Here is a 15,889-nt window from a genome sequence, read left to right as displayed (position 1 = left end):
AGCAGATATGACATTATTCGACGTTTATTCTTGTAGTCGGCCGGCCTCAGCTGCTGCTCCTCGCAGTAAAAATATTTAAACTTCCCGGCACGATTTGTGCTTCCGAACGAAAGTGAATAAATTAGATAACGCTTTTTGTAATTAAAAAAATAATAACAACAGTAAAATCAGGTGATTTCAAAATAGCTTTAAATTATATTCTTGCGTTTAAAATAAAAATGAATATCGTAAATTGACAAGTTCGGTGACAGACTCGGCCTGGCCTAACTGCCCCCCCCTGACGAGCCGCCACTGCACCTTACAATATTATCACTCAATATAAAAAAGATTACTCGTAATCGTATGTAGTTTTTAGAAATCAGGAACGTTATCTGAGAACTCTTTGAATTCTAAGTTTTATTTAAAAAAAAATAGTACTCTTTTTCTTTATTTTAAAACTAGACGTAAAACAATATCGTCAGAAAAAAATGCTTTACGAGACATTCATTTGGTTTGTTATCATAATTAAAGTGGTTTTATCAGTACGTGTAGGTACTTTTAGTGATTGATTAAGTCTATATAAGTTTTTTCAGATTGAAGATCCTATTGTAGAGCTTCCCAATGGAAAAATATTAGGACGCCTAGCAACAACCTATACCAATACACCCTTTTACCTTTTCCAGAAAATACCGTATGCAACTCCACCAGTTGGTGCTCTTCGATTTAAGGTATTACGTTTCGACTGGTACTTGTAAACTTTTACCAATATTTCAGGCACCTCAACCCGCTCAAACTTGGGATGGTGTCCTTAACACAACATATTTAGATGTTAGTTGTTATCAACAACAAGGTGATTTATCGTCGGATTCTGAGGATTGTCTTTTCGTCAATGTCTATACACCAACGGTATGCACATTTTACACTTCCAGTGTTAAAGCCGATGATCTAGTTTTGTACAATTGGTAGCTACCTACAAATAATGAAAATGCTTCCCTTCCTGTCATGCTCTTTATCCATGGTGGTGCATTCATTGTTGGTTGGAGCTTGCACTACCCACCGGATCTTTTTATAGACAACGAAGTCATTTTGGTTACTATTAATTACAGGCTAGGAGTTTTTGGTAAAAGATTTGTTACCTCTAAGTTAAATATTTACAAAAATGTATTTTCAGGATTCTTGTCAACAGAAGATGATGTAATACCTGGAAATAATGGACTCAAAGATCAACGCTTAGCTATACAGTGGACTCATGACAATATCCATTTGTTCGGTGGTGATCCAGAAAGAATAACTATTTTTGGTGAAAGTGCAGGTTCAGCGTCTGTAGCATATCAGCTACTGAATCAGAATTCAGAAGGTGTTGTAATTATTAATAGTTTGAAACAGTTAATATTTCAATATTCTCAGGACTGTTCAGAGCAGCAATTTTGGAAAGCGGGTCCTTTCTGTGTCCTTGGACCTATCAAAGAAACGCTAGAAGAATTGCCTTCGAAACAGCTGGAGTCCTAAATTCAACTTTTTGTACCAGCGATGATTCCAGTGCATTGTTAGAATTTTTACAAGGAGTCAGTGCAGATGATCTAGATGCAGCTGGACAACAGTATATGGAAAGTGTAAGTACTCCATGGGACTACGATGTTTCTCAAGGGATTGTCTACGCACCTGTAATTGAGGTGAAAAATCCAGACGCTTTTATCACCAAGAAAATGTACGGGCTACTGCAAGCAGGAAATATCTTAAAAGTACCTGTTATATTGGGTATTAACTCTGAAGAAAATTTACTGTTTAATCAAGGTAGTTCTCAAGATCTGATGATAAGGGACACGTAACATAGTATACAATTTCAGACCCAGTCGTTCTGCAGTCAATTTTAGAATCATGGGATAACAACTTGGATTTGATAGTACCAAACGACATGCAAATTACGAATAGTCAACAACATGCCGAGATGGCAAAATCCATCCGAGATATTTACACAAATGGTGAACCCTTTGGCACACGTTTAGGAGATGGCGTTCGAGTATGGTTACTAATTCAATCAAATAACCCATCTAACACTATTTTTTAGTATTCCACCGACACTTCCTTCAGTAGACCAGTAACTAAGCACGCAGAACTAGCGTCCGCGTTCACTGAAATTTATTTCTACCAGTTTTCCTACGATGGTTTACCTGGGCACATTTCCATCCACTATGATGGTGCTGAAAGTGTTGGCCATGCTGAAGAAATTCCATATATTTTTTGTAGTAGTATGCTTGGATGCAACATCAGCGAATTCACAGAAAGTGATACGGTTACATCTCAACGACTCATAAAGCTTTGGACAAATTTTGCAAAATATCAGTAAGTGTAACAAGTTTTTGCTGGCACTTTTAACTACCGATGAGTGTTTTTGCTTAGAAATCCGACTCCAGATTTGTCAGAATTGTTCCAGAATATTACTTGGTCTCAACTTTCAGTCGAAGGTGGTGATTTTCTATTCCTCGATATCAACGAGCAACTGGAAATCAAAAACCATCTCAAAGCAGAAGTCCTTCAGAAGTGGAACAATCTATATGAAAGTTTAAATTTTACAGATTTTGATACTTATTAATAACACAGTTTTAAAATGACCTTTGTCTTCAATATATTGGCGGTGAAAACGATCATACAAATATATTTAGAACGCAAAGGAGGAAATTGTCTAGAATCCCGACAAACGATTTTTATGAGTAACCTCATTATTGCAAATTCCTGTCTTGTAGAAATGCCGTACCCTTTTGCCAAAAGCCCGAGCTCGAAAATCACTTTCTATTTACACAACCATCAAAACCATATACATCTGTCTGTCTCGACTACCTGCGGTAATGAAAATTCGAACCAATCAAATCCCTTCAATGTTAGTGAGACACAGTGTTACACGCTTCCGAAGAAATAAGGAGTTAAACTGCTTGATTTTCACACAAAAACAGCCATATTTGTCCAAAATAAGTCTAATTTTGGCAAATGACAAATTCATTTTCCGTTACCAAAAACTCCAAGGAATCGAATGGTACAAACGCAAACTCTCTATATTGGACTATTTCGAAATGGATAAACTCGAAACATATTTTTTAATAATTAATATTCAACAACTTATGACGGCAATGAATTCTACACCTCAAAATTAGTCTAAAAATTAGATTGGAAGAAGAAGAATGAAGTGATTCATAGAGCTGGTTTTATATTCTTTAAATTGCGTTTAATTTTTTTTTATTTATCTCACAAATTTAAACAAAACAACGAAAACAGGTAAGTCGTCTCGTTACTAAAGTAACTGTATAGTAATACTTCAATTATTACCATGATGTTGCGGTAAATTCAAGGACGTTGCAACGAGAGCGGAATTTAAGTTCCTGGTCGTGATGTGTCACCCTTCCTCCATGATTTGACTTTGTTGACAGGTACAACACACAAATTACATCGGTATGCTCAAAAAACCTGCTGCATATTTACGCTTTATATCCGGTCTTTGCAAAACATGAAGTGTACAAGTGACAATCCATTTGTGCAAATGACATGAAAAAATCTACAATTTTGACTAGAAATCGTGCTTTCCGCTTTTAGAACGATACAAGTGTTGCAGGAAAAATTAACTAACATTTAATTGAGTTATACTCTAAAAAAAAAAAATCTAAATGACAGATGAATTCGCCAAATTTTTGCAAAATTTCAGACTAGAAAATCGGGAATTAACTGGTGTTACACTAATTACGCTCGTTGAAGGGGACAACGGCGTCGAAAGCGATTAATTTTTGTATAAACAGTTGTCCTTGTGAAGTTCCCAATAAAACACAAACACATGGTTTTCACTAACACAGCTAAACAAATGAGACTTGTTTCTTAATATACGTAGCTATCTTTTCTCAACAAGAAACTTAAAACATGGTTAAAATGGTACATTTTTGGAAGGAAATATGCATTTTGCAATTATGGGGTGGAGCCTAATTGCGAAATCGATATTTCCTTATGCAAATATTCCACTTTAAACATGTTTTAAATTTCATGTTGTGAAAAGAAGTCTACACATATGAAAAAAAAAAAGGCAAAATGTAAGCCCGCCCACCCGCCCGATCTCAATTGTGATGATTTTTTTATTCGCCGTGAACCAAGGGGGTGGAGCTTAACTGCAAAATACTTATTTCTTTACAAGAAATTAAAAACATATTTTTGAGTATCGGGTTGTTCAAAGAATACGATGTATATTAAGAAAAAAAGCCATAATCTAAAGCTCGCCCACTCACCCCATGTCAATTGTGATGATTTTTTTTTATTCTTATAAACTGAAAACACTGCTCATAATTTTATTCTCGTCCATTTTTACCTTATACTATATTTTTTTTTGTATTTCGGGACTCGTGGACATAACAAATAAGAAGAAGAGATAATAATAATAATAATAATAATAATAGATATATATTTGCCAAACAGCATAAGCCACAAGTAGGCAAAAGAAAAAAATACAAAATACATATATAAAAAACAATAAACAAATAAGTGTACAGATGCGCACAAAAACATATAGAAAAATATATAAACTAATTAGATAAAGATAAACTATTTTTTGCTAAACTCGAGAACAGCTTTACCTAGAATACATTTTAAGGAATCGAAGTTAAGATCACAATCTTTCGCAAATATATTAAAGTTGGAGCAAGCAACCGTGATAGGCGATCTCTTTAGGGCATTACTTCTATTAAAGGTGCAATAAAACGTGCGACTACTTCTACTTGATAAACGAGGCACATAAAAATTAAGATAATCTAAAAGCAGGGGACAGTCAATATAAAAATTATTTAACTTATATACAAAATTAATGGATGATAAGACCCTCCTTGTTTCAAGTGACAATACTCCAAAGATAGACAAAAGGATGGAATGCTCAAAGTGTCTATGAGGGTAATAACCAAAACGTTGGCGATAAAGAAATTTCAGAAATTTACGTTGGATACGCTCTATCCCTTTAACCATATAGGAGTACACAGGATACCAAATTAGAGAGCAATACTCGAGTTTAGAACGCACCAAAGCGTAATATAGGGTCTTCAAACTATCGTTTCTATTTCTAAAATCAGAACAATTTCTGTAAATGAAGCCTAAAACACGGCATGATTCCTTAATTTTAATGGTAATATGTTCCCTGAAGGTAAATTCAGTATCAAATGTCACACCTAAGTCAGTAGTTTTCGAGCAACGTTGTATTAAGTCATTATTAATGCTATAGTCAAACTGAGTAATCTGCCTTTTACGACTGTAAGATATCACCTTGCATTTACCAATGTTCAGAAACAGACAATTCTCGCAACACCAGTTATAAACTTTATCTAAATCATGTTGAAGATTTAAGCAATCGCTAAAACAATCAATTTTGGCGTATAATTTCAAGTCGTCTGCGTAGAACAATCTGTTGCTATCCATTATGTCACTAAGGTCATTGATAAACAGTAGAAACAACAGGGGCCCTAAGTTGGATCCCTGTGGTACACCAGACGTGGCGAAAAATGGCAAGGATCTACTCTGTTGATAAACAACTACTTGCTCTCTTTCAGAAAGATACGATAGAAACAGATTACACAGTCCTCCCGAAAACCCAAAGTGATCTAATTTCTTAATGAGTATAAGGAAGTTTATGGTGTCGAAAGCCTTCCGAAAATCGGTGTACAAAACATCCACTTGGCCACGCTGGTTCAAAGCTTCGGCAACGTATTGTGATAGTACAGCTAAGTTAGTTTCAGTTGATCTCTTTTTCATAAAACCATGCTGACAAGGGGAAATTAAGTTTTTAACCTGTGCATATAAGTGTTTATAAAGAATAGATTCAAAAACTTTTGAAAAATTCGATAATATAGCAATGGGTCGGTAATTCACAATATTAGTATGATCTCCACTTTTAAATACTGGACAAACTTTAACTTTTTTCCATATTGAGGGGAAGGTTGACGTTTTCAAGATTAAATTATAAATATGCAGCAAAGGTTCGCAAAAAATATTGTAACAATCTTTCACTATATAAGCTGGTACCAAGTCTAATCCTGCAGTTTTTTTATTTTTAACTTGATGTCTTCTACCTTGACAGTTTCGCAGTTTATTTTATGGCTTTGTCAAGACGTTCAATTATAACTACCATTTGTGTCTTAACTTAAAAAATTTCTCACATGTCAAGGTTTTTTTGGTAATTTTTTGTAAGGAAATATGGATTTTACAGTTAGGCGCCTCCCCTAGGGCTGTCAACGAATGAAAACTTCATTGCTATTTAGATGAGGGCAGGTATGGGTGGGGCTTAATCTTTGGCTTTAATTTTTTTTTAATATACACAATATTTTTTAAATAACACTATACTCAAAAACATATCTTACATGGTAATTTGTTGAAGAAAAATAATTTAGACTTATTTCGACAACAAAAAACTTAAAATATGTCTAAAATGGAAAATTTTTTTAGTAATCAACTTAAATCCTCCACTTTTCTTCTAAGCCCCTCTAAATACGGTAAAAGCTGAACATCAAAGTTACTATCAACGGCAACTTGGCAACGGAGCTTATAAATGACAATTTTCAGCTCCAAAAGCAACGTCAACGGGAACAGCAACTGCAACGGGAACTTCAACGTCAACAGCAAATTTATAACTTCTACTTTTAGCTGACGTCTCACACACGTAGAAGACTCGTCTCTGATTTGTTCGCTCATCACTATGACCTCGGCGTGCGTAAGCGGTAGCAACTTACCGCTTACGAGCCATGAAAATCTGTGCGCAGAAGGTGTTACTGCTGATCCGCCTGTTAATTATTAATCTCTTTAAATAGAGTGAGCGGCTCATTTTACAAACTTGAGCTCGTGTAATTATAACGTATTTTTTAATGAACTATTCCGAATAACTTTTGAGAAAGATTTTGTCGCTTATTTATTGTGTTGTTTACGTAAATACTAAATATAAAATCTTGATAAATTTAAAATCGAAATGATGATATAAATACATTTAGAGGAACTACAAGAAAACATTTCTTAGAGGAATTAAATAAAGAAAAGTTAGCTGTCTATACTCTGTAGTGCTGAAAGGATTTTATGAACATTTATTTATGATAAGTTGATAACCTCTATACATTAAAACAAATATAACAGATAAGTAATACCAGTAAGAGAGTAAAAAGTTAAATGACATCCTATAAATGTGTTTTAACATTTTATAATTTTTTTTGTTTGTTTACGATATCCAACACTTTTTAATTTTCATATTTTATGTAAAGCTTGTTTTCCTGAACACATTAATGTATTATATTTTAATTATCCAGGCTCTGTCTTCTCGCGTTCAAGCGCAATATCTTACGAAAACACACTTGTTTATATTTCGCCTGGAGTGACCATGACCGGAAACGGATTAACAAGGGCTCCAAAAATATGAATGCCTTGATAAAGGTAGAGCCTATAGGTGCAATTCTGTAAAAAATTGTAAAATTGCAAATTTCCATAGTAACGAGTTAAAAATGTTTATTTTTAGCAACCAATAAATTTTAACACATTTTGATACACACGTGCTTGTGTAGTGAGTTTTCCCATTTGAGACTCTATCGCTCACCATTATTTCAGCAAGGACACGACTCTCAATTCAAACATGCAGTGTAATACTAATAATAAAACACTGTAGTGTACTGTTCTTGAGATATGATAAATAAAAAAATATATAATAGATAATAGCAATAATAACATAAAAAGCAAAAGATTTTTGTGTTTGAAACCAAACCCTCGAAAATTTCGATTTTTTAGAGAAAATTTTGATGCTTTGGGGAAAATCTGAAGACGGATTCATAAGGAACAAGTACAGGAGTGTATTATTTTATAAAATTTAAACCTTACTATGAAAAATTTTGTGGAGTTGTCATAACGGTATTGGTGAGATGATTACAAAAATGTTGGTGAGCGTTTTACCATCTACATGACATTCCTAATGTACACACAAAATTTGGCAACAATTGGTCCAGTAGTTTCGGAGATTACGTGTGAAATAAAAATTGATACACACACCAGACAGACAGACAGGCAGGCAGATGGAAACGGAAGATGTGAAAGTAGTAATTCGTTAGACGAACTCGATTGCTATACTCCCTTTGATTACGGTCGGTAAGTAAAGGAACGCTCTAGACAAATGATGAACAAATCATGTTCTTACTAGAGAAGTAAAGTCTGCTCAAAAATAAAAATTAAATTTAACCTGTTGAAACATTACTGCACAAAAGTGAACATAATTATTATTAACCGGAAAATAGGTGACTTACATGAATATTAATTCTATTAGTTTCTACCAGGAAAGGGCGGTGAGAATCATTTAGATACTCCTAGAATGGAGTGATTAAGCAATCTGTGGAAACAAGATAAATTATTGTTTGTGATGTTTTAACTTTATATCTTGTTATTCCACCCAAAAGAAAAGATAAAATGGAGATAAAATCTTCGAGAATCAGTTTATCAGTAACGATTACTAATCAATTTAGAAATTATGAACATCATCCGAGTACTACAAATTATTTGTGCACAGTAAAACTAAGGTGGTAACTCTTTTTCGGTCGACTATACTTAATAAACTACTACAACATGTGTAACAAAACATTTCTTTATCTACTTACCATATTTCAAATGGTTTTAGCTGTATGTGTAAGTATCTTTAGTGATTACCATTTTCCAAAGAATTATTTCAGATTGAAGATCCAGTTGTAGAGCTTCCAAATGGCAAAATATTAGGGCGCCAGGCCACAACTTATACCAACACACCTTATTACGCTTTCCAGAAAATACCTTACGCAGCTCCACCAGTTGGTGAACTTCGATTTAAGGTACTGAAATATTTAGTGGTGGTATTTGATAGATGGTATATATATTTCAGGCACCTCAACCCGCTGATTCTTGGGATGGTGTTCTTAATACGACATATTTAGATGCGAGTTGTTATCAAGGCGGTTTAGAATCTGATTCTGAAGACTGCCTTTTTGTCAATGTTTATACACCAACGGTAGGTACATTCCAGGACTTCAATTTAACAACCAATGGTTTCATTCTGTGCTACTTTATAGTTACCTGCAGATAATGAAAATGCCTCCCTTCCTGTCATGCTTTTTATTCATGGTGGTGCATTCATCGAAGGCTGGAGCTTGTACTACCAACCTGATCTGTTTATAGACAATGAAGTCATTTTAGTTACTATCAACTATAGACTAGGAGTTTTTGGTAACCTGATTACTCCTGATACATCAAAACATTTCAATGATTGAATTTTCTTAGGTTTTTTGTCAACAGGAGATGAAGTAGTACCTGGTAACAATGGACTTAAAGATCAACGTCTAGCTATACAATGGACTCATGAAAATGTACACTTGTTTGGTGGCGACCCAGAACAAATAACTATTTTTGGCGAAAGTGCAGGTTCAGCTTCTGTGGCGTATCAACTTCTAGATCAAAGTTCAGAAGGTACTCCACTTATAAATTGTTCAAAAGCCAAAATTATTTCAATATTTTCAGGATTGTTCAGAGCAGCAATTTTAGAAAGCGGTTCCTTTTTGTCCCCATGGGCCTACCAAAGAAACGCTAGAAGAATTGCCTTCGAAACAGCGGGAGTACTTAACTCGACTTTTTCGACTAGTGAGGATTCGAATGCATTGCTAGAATTTTTACAGAGTGTTAGTGCTGATGATTTGGATGCAGCTGCCCGACAATATAGGGAAAGCGTAAACGATTTTATTTTTTTATATCAATGCACAAAATGACTGCATTTTTGATAGGTAAGTACCCCATGGGACTATGATGTTTCTCAAGGAGTTGTCTATGCACCTGTAATTGAGGTGAAAAATCCAGACGCTTTTATCACCAAGAAAATGTATGGACTCCTACAAGCAGGAAATATCTTAAAGGTACCTGTTATAATGGGTATTAACTCTGAAGAAAATTTACTCTTTAATCAGGGTAGTTCTTGAGATCTGATGTTAAGGACCACTTAACGTGTGTACGTAATTTCAGATCCAGTCGCTCTGCAGTCAGTTTTAGAAGCATGGGATAATGACTTAGATTTGATAGTACCAAACGACATGCAAATTACGGATAGTCAACTACATGCAGACATGGCAAAGTCCATTCGCGATATTTATACAAATGGTGAACCCTTCGGCACTCGCTTGGGAGATGGTGTTCGAGTATGGTTATTAAATTAATATCAAAAACAACCCAGCCAACACTGTTTTTTTAGTATTCTACCGACAACTCTTTCAGTAGACCAGTAACCAAACACGCCGAACTAGCATCCGCATTTACTGAAATTTATTTCTACCAGTTTTCTTACGATGGATTACCTGGAGGCATTTCCATCCACTATGATGGTGCTGAAAGTGTCGGTCATGCAGAAGAACTTTCATATCTTTTTTGTGGTAGTACGATGGGGTGTAGTTTCAGCGATTTTACAGAAAGTGATACACTTACGTCGCAACGACTTATCAAACTTTGGACGAATTTTGCAAAATATCAGTAAGTGATACAACTTTTGCCTACACCTTTTACTACTGGAAGTTTTTCTTTAGAAATCCGACTCCAGAGTTGTCAGAATTGTTTCAGAATATTACTTGGTCAAAACTTTCCGTCGAAGATGGTGATTTCTTATACCTTGATATCAACGAGCAACTGGAAATCAAAAACCACATCAAGGCAGAAGTTATTGAGAAGTGGAATAATCTTTATGAAAGTTTAAATTTTACTGATTTCGATACATATTAATAATAATAATAATAATATAACTAATTTTGAAATTAATTATCGGTCGTGTTTTGTATTAACGTTGCTGACAAAGAAAATATGAGCTTGTTTACAATTCAGTGTTAATATCAAAAGTACCCTAAACCTAGATATTAATTTTTATATTTACACTTCTTAGAAGTCCGAAACATCTATTATTCCTAAACCAATACGGAAACACTAGAAAATGAGTCTTTTGAGCACGCTCATGTTTTGGTTCACTTTGAACATGGTTTCTGGACCATTTTTACGGGAAATTAACTTAGGAAGTCGTATATTTCAAAACATTTCGGGAATGAGTTTCCTGGATCACCTCGGGCTAACTCCGCCACGGTTGACCCATTAGAAACTTCCAGAAGTAAGTTTCGTGGGTAACTTCAGCTCACTACTTGTCGGTATCGATAAGCTTTTTCTTTAGAGATGAATTTTTGAGTCCACTTCGAATGTAGCCGGTTCATCAGAACACGTTAGAGGGTGGGTTTTCTGTCTTTTATTGTAGTTGACTCTAATACCCATCGGAACGTCTAGTGACTTTCTTTTCTAAAACGACTACTTTGCACTCTCAAGACACACTGAACCCCCCGGGGTTAACTCAGATCAAAGTGAACAGGACCCCCACCATATAACTACTGAACTGAATGGAATTATATTGTTCCATTGTAGCGCATGTAGCGTTAAAATCGCCACCGTCTCCGATTCTCGGTTCAGCGTCGCCGTCTCTCCAGGTTACGTAGCAGCCCCGTTTGTGAGGAGGCTGCCGCCAGGAAGATCAATGGACGCCATCGACCGAATTGTATTTCTTTTTCTTTGATTGCTGTTTTGTCCGATAATTTCTTATCTTAGCCGTTATATTTTGATAGGGTTGTCGTTTATTCTAAGCATCCAGATTTTAGCGAAAAGTCCAAAATGTACAACAACCTTTTTACCCAGAAAACAAGGCGAAGGTCGTGGTTCCATTCTTCATTATTACCTATTATTACAAATTTAATGAGTAATTTCAAAAAATTCAAACCAACGCGGAAACAAGAAGTTGAGTAGAAACTGCGAAATTACTAATGCACGAAAAAAACTCAATAACCTTAAACAAACTACGCGTGGAAAAGAACATCCTATTAAATCCCACTAAAAAGCACATGCCAAAAGTCTTCAGATGTTCCTGGAAGAACTGAATTAAGCTACTTGTAGAAGAAACAGGGAAAGCACTTTAAATATTTGGTAAGCAATATGCTTGCTAACGTTTTATGTGAAAATAAACCTTTCAAGAGTCACATTTTATCTGTAACTGGTCGTTTTTAGAAGTAATGAACATCATCTTACAACGTTAAGTTGTTTGTGCAAAGCAAAACTAAAAATAGTGAAAATTTGTTGTAATAAAATTTAGAACATCAATGGCTCATCATTATAAAAAAAGGTACCACTATTGATTTTGTATTGACTTTGACACAAAGTAAAAGTGACGTGAAAGGTTGGCCGAGATGTGAGCATGACCGTATGTCAACGTCGCACGTTGGACCGAGTGGTGCCGATGAGACACGTCTGGCCAGTCCTGGCGATGAGGTCGCTTTTACGGCATGGAGGTGGCGCCTTCTACAGGGGTGGTTGCTCGGGCGTCCGTTTCCTCTATGGAGAGGGAGTACTGGGGTACTCAAAGTCGTTTCTCCAGAAGTCCCATGAGCGGCCGCGATAGAAATAAATAATACTAAGGTTAATTGTTAAAAAATGTACGGTCTTTGTTCCTCATCAGGTAATAACGGCTAAAATATCGGATTAAATATCTAACAAAAGAAACATGAATAAACTTTAATCGCGGTGGTCCTACGCTCTCCCTGACGGCGGCTCCTCACTGAACGGGGCTGCTTTGGATCCTGGATAGACGGCGACGCTGAAACGGGGATTTAACAATTACGATATTCAGCTTATCACGTGAGTTTTGGGTGGTACATGCAAACCCCAACTGGGTTCTTACGGGTCAGTACGATGACTGGTGCCACTTGTGTTAAGTATGCAATGATAATTTACTTGATAACAGCGCTCAATTTGAAGTGTAGCGATAATGAACTCTTTCATGTTCTTTATAAATAACACATTTTAGATGTCTGTGTTTGCTTATAAAGATAAAGTTACTTACAAATCTTAAGCACATACAAATAAATACATCCCTTTTTTAAGTATAGATATCACCAAGCTTCATAGTCATAGGTTTTTAAGGAGATGACAGTATAAAGTGTTAACTAGTTAAATTGAAATCATATTTCCTCTTGATTACGCGTCATGGTAGATCTCTTTTCTCTTTTTGAAACACTTTATTTGCTGGTCGAAATTCGGTTATGAAAACAAAATATAAGTGCGTATTTCTGGAAAGGGAAAGACGGTCTTCAGTTATATTTCTCGTCTTCTTTAAAATTTATTATTGCTATTAAATTTATTATAAACTCCATTGACTATACTAATTAAAACACTAGTGTACCCACCAATGAATCAACAAATTAGAAAGCGCTATTTCATTGACCACCACCACACCCAACAACCAACAGGCGCAGTCAATATTAGCAGTGGAAACAAGACTTGCAGTTTACAAAAAAAAGAAGAATAACAGAGCTATAATTATTGTTAGTGCCGTAAAGTTTGTAATGTAAACACAACTACTTACATCCCATTAAACAGAGTTACGTCGTAGCGATGTTAATGCCACTTAACTCTGTCTACGACCTTGTTAACCGTTACATCCCAAACTGCGTACATTTGCTTTCCCTGTGTGCTATGTAATGTAATCAACAGTCACCCATGCTTGTAACATACTGGTGACATCCACACTGTTTCAGACTAGAGACGTGCTCGCTGGTACATCATCATAACGTTGTGTTAGTATGTCGCTAGATTCTCTATATTTTGATGTATCTGTTACGTTTTATTTTAAACGCCAACATAACGTATTAAATGGACATAGACGTTACGTATATGACTCTCAGTATATTTTAATAACATGATCTATGCGATATGAATAGGCATTTCAAAAAGTCTAGTTACCATTTAGGGATATGGATATGGAGAGTAAAATTTAGAGCTTACAGCAAATTATTATTTTATTCAATGTTTGAAAAAATATAATATGTAATAAGTAATAAAATACAAAAATTAATATAAATTCATAACATAAATAAATAAATATATATATGATTTCCTAATTCGAAAATAATACAATATAATTTACACTTAAAAAAAGATACAGAAACTATAAACTGTCGTTGTTTTTTCTTTCTTCAGGTGTTGACTAGAATGTCGTAGCCACTCTAAGCAGCGTTGTTTTACTTTTTTTTTTTGCGGAATGGGTGTAACCCGGTCTAGCCAGACCGGTGTGGGTCCCAACAATATTAGTGTGAGAATAAACAAAATGATTGCTCTTACCTTTTTGATGGCGGCGTCGACACCAGGTCACATAATTTCACTGTTAAAGTCGCGAACCGCAAAGAGGGGTTGTCAAAAAAACGGAAGAAAACTACAAAGTAGTCTCGACCAGCCTCCTTTATTATTCGCACACGTTTAGAAAATTATTCAAAGCAAAACACAAAAACAAAGACAACCTTAACTATGAACACAAACTGAATTTAAATTAAAAGCTGACAATTTAACACAAACCTACACAAAAACACAAAGATCAACCCGCAGGAGAAGTTCCCGACCGACCACTTCAGAACCGAAACAGTAACTAAATTTTTGGACAAAATTTTGAAGCCAAGTCGTACCTTCCTGATTAGAGGGGGTACTTCTTAGCCAACCACCTCCTTTCGGGGGCGGTTTCGCGCCGGGGGCAATTTCCCACAGCTTTGACCTAAAAAGCGAGCAAGGACTTTGAGCGGGTGGTCTGTCGGCAAATTCGTCCAATTCATAGAAATATTCTTCCCGTACAATCGGCTTACAACAACAAACATAAGTTACAGATGTACTCTGCGCCCATTGTAAACGGTGAGAATTTCCTATCTCGAACCCTAATAAAAATTACCCCGCTTCGGAATTTGCTAGCCGATTTCTTCGGCCCATGCTCGAGGCGGCAATGCAAAACACGCCTCTACAAATCCGGAAGCGAGACAATCTGTCCGGCCGAAACTAAAGCTCTTTTCTCAAAAAAACCCTATTACTATTTACAATTATCAAATCTACAATCAAGGAAAATCATCTATCTCTACGAATAAGTTCCGCGCAAAGACTGGCATATCTGGTGCTTAATGGCTCCGATCAAGAACGTTTCAATTTTATACCTCTAAACGATGGGTTTCCACGTTATTGCTGGGGCCCATTGTATAAAGTGCATCAAACCGAAAACGTGCTCGGTCTATGGGGATTTTTTTGGGAACTTGGGTACGGACGGATATTGCAGGGTAATTTCGGAATTTTGGGCAGTAAGATGGGACGGCGTAATAAACCATTATTCAACAGAAATAACATCTTCGTTTTCTGGAAAAGTTCCCATCAGAAAAATGCGTCGGTTGCCTCTAATAAACGCGATGGTTTGCAAGTGTTACATCACCCCTTCCTTAAGACGAAACAATTTTTTCCCGATTATTCGAATAAATTGATGAGTTTCCTTTACAATAACCTAACATCTACAAAACTCAGGGTCTCCTTGAGTTTCTAAACAAGCGCGTTTCCTTGTAAAACAGTTCGTTCACACGATCCTCTGAGTCTATCGACTTAGCGCTAACTCTGTCACTTCACAACAACGTCACTCTGCACAAATGTCCATTTGCATGAAGTCCAATTCTCCTGCTACACTATTGAGTAGGTGTAGCCAGTCTGGGATAAGCGAGTCGTCCAGACTCCAGGTTCAGCAATTGTAACCATGCTGTTCCGTCCGGTGGTCTCAGTGCGATCGAGACAGTCCGGGAGACTCCGGGCGAGTTCCGGGGGGACTACGGAGAGTGGCAGATGGATCCGGGGCAGTTCCGGGCGAGTCTGGGTAGACTCCGGGTGAATCCGGGCAGAATCCGGTAGAATCCGGGTGGCTCCGGGCAAATCCGGGTTGGTTTCCGGGCAGTCCGGGTGATTCCGAGTGCGACGTCCAGTGATTCCGGGGTGGCTTCCAGCTATCCTGGCCTGATGTCGGGCGACTCCGGGCGATCCAGTGGCG

At 36.3% G+C, this 15,889-nt stretch overlaps 2 protein-coding genes across 2 annotated transcripts; both read left to right on the top strand.

Annotated features, from left to right (window-relative positions):
- The first annotated feature begins 435 nt into the window (after positions 1–435).
- On the top strand, positions 436–2,592 carry LOC135139098 (esterase FE4-like). Its single transcript, XM_064069187.1, has 9 exons — positions 436–521; positions 573–707; positions 754–885; positions 946–1,099; positions 1,151–1,336; positions 1,387–1,773; positions 1,827–1,999; positions 2,048–2,322; positions 2,380–2,592. Exons 1-9 carry the CDS (start codon positions 468–470, stop codon positions 2,570–2,572), a joined length of 1,689 nt encoding a protein of 562 aa, XP_063925257.1. The 5' UTR covers positions 436–467; the 3' UTR covers positions 2,573–2,592.
- Positions 2,593–8,495: 5,903 nt separating this feature from the next.
- Positions 8,496–10,782, top strand: LOC135139102 (carboxylic ester hydrolase-like). Its single transcript, XM_064069192.1, has 10 exons — positions 8,496–8,637; positions 8,688–8,822; positions 8,873–8,998; positions 9,060–9,213; positions 9,268–9,453; positions 9,505–9,710; positions 9,765–9,945; positions 10,000–10,172; positions 10,226–10,500; positions 10,554–10,782. The coding sequence occupies exons 1-10, from the start codon at positions 8,584–8,586 to the stop codon at positions 10,744–10,746; spliced, it is 1,683 nt and encodes a 560-aa protein (XP_063925262.1). The 5' UTR covers positions 8,496–8,583; the 3' UTR covers positions 10,747–10,782.
- Positions 10,783–15,889: the final 5,107 nt, after the last annotated feature.

The sequence above is a fragment of the Zophobas morio genome, unplaced genomic scaffold (assembly GCF_036711695.1).
Source record: "Zophobas morio isolate AGI-343-1 ecotype UQ-CSIRO unplaced genomic scaffold, CSIRO_AGI_Zmor_V1 ptg000030l, whole genome shotgun sequence".
NCBI lineage: Eukaryota > Metazoa > Arthropoda > Insecta > Coleoptera > Tenebrionidae > Zophobas > Zophobas morio.
Note: the sequence above shows the minus strand (reverse complement) of the source record. Positions and strands in the feature narration are given on the sequence as shown.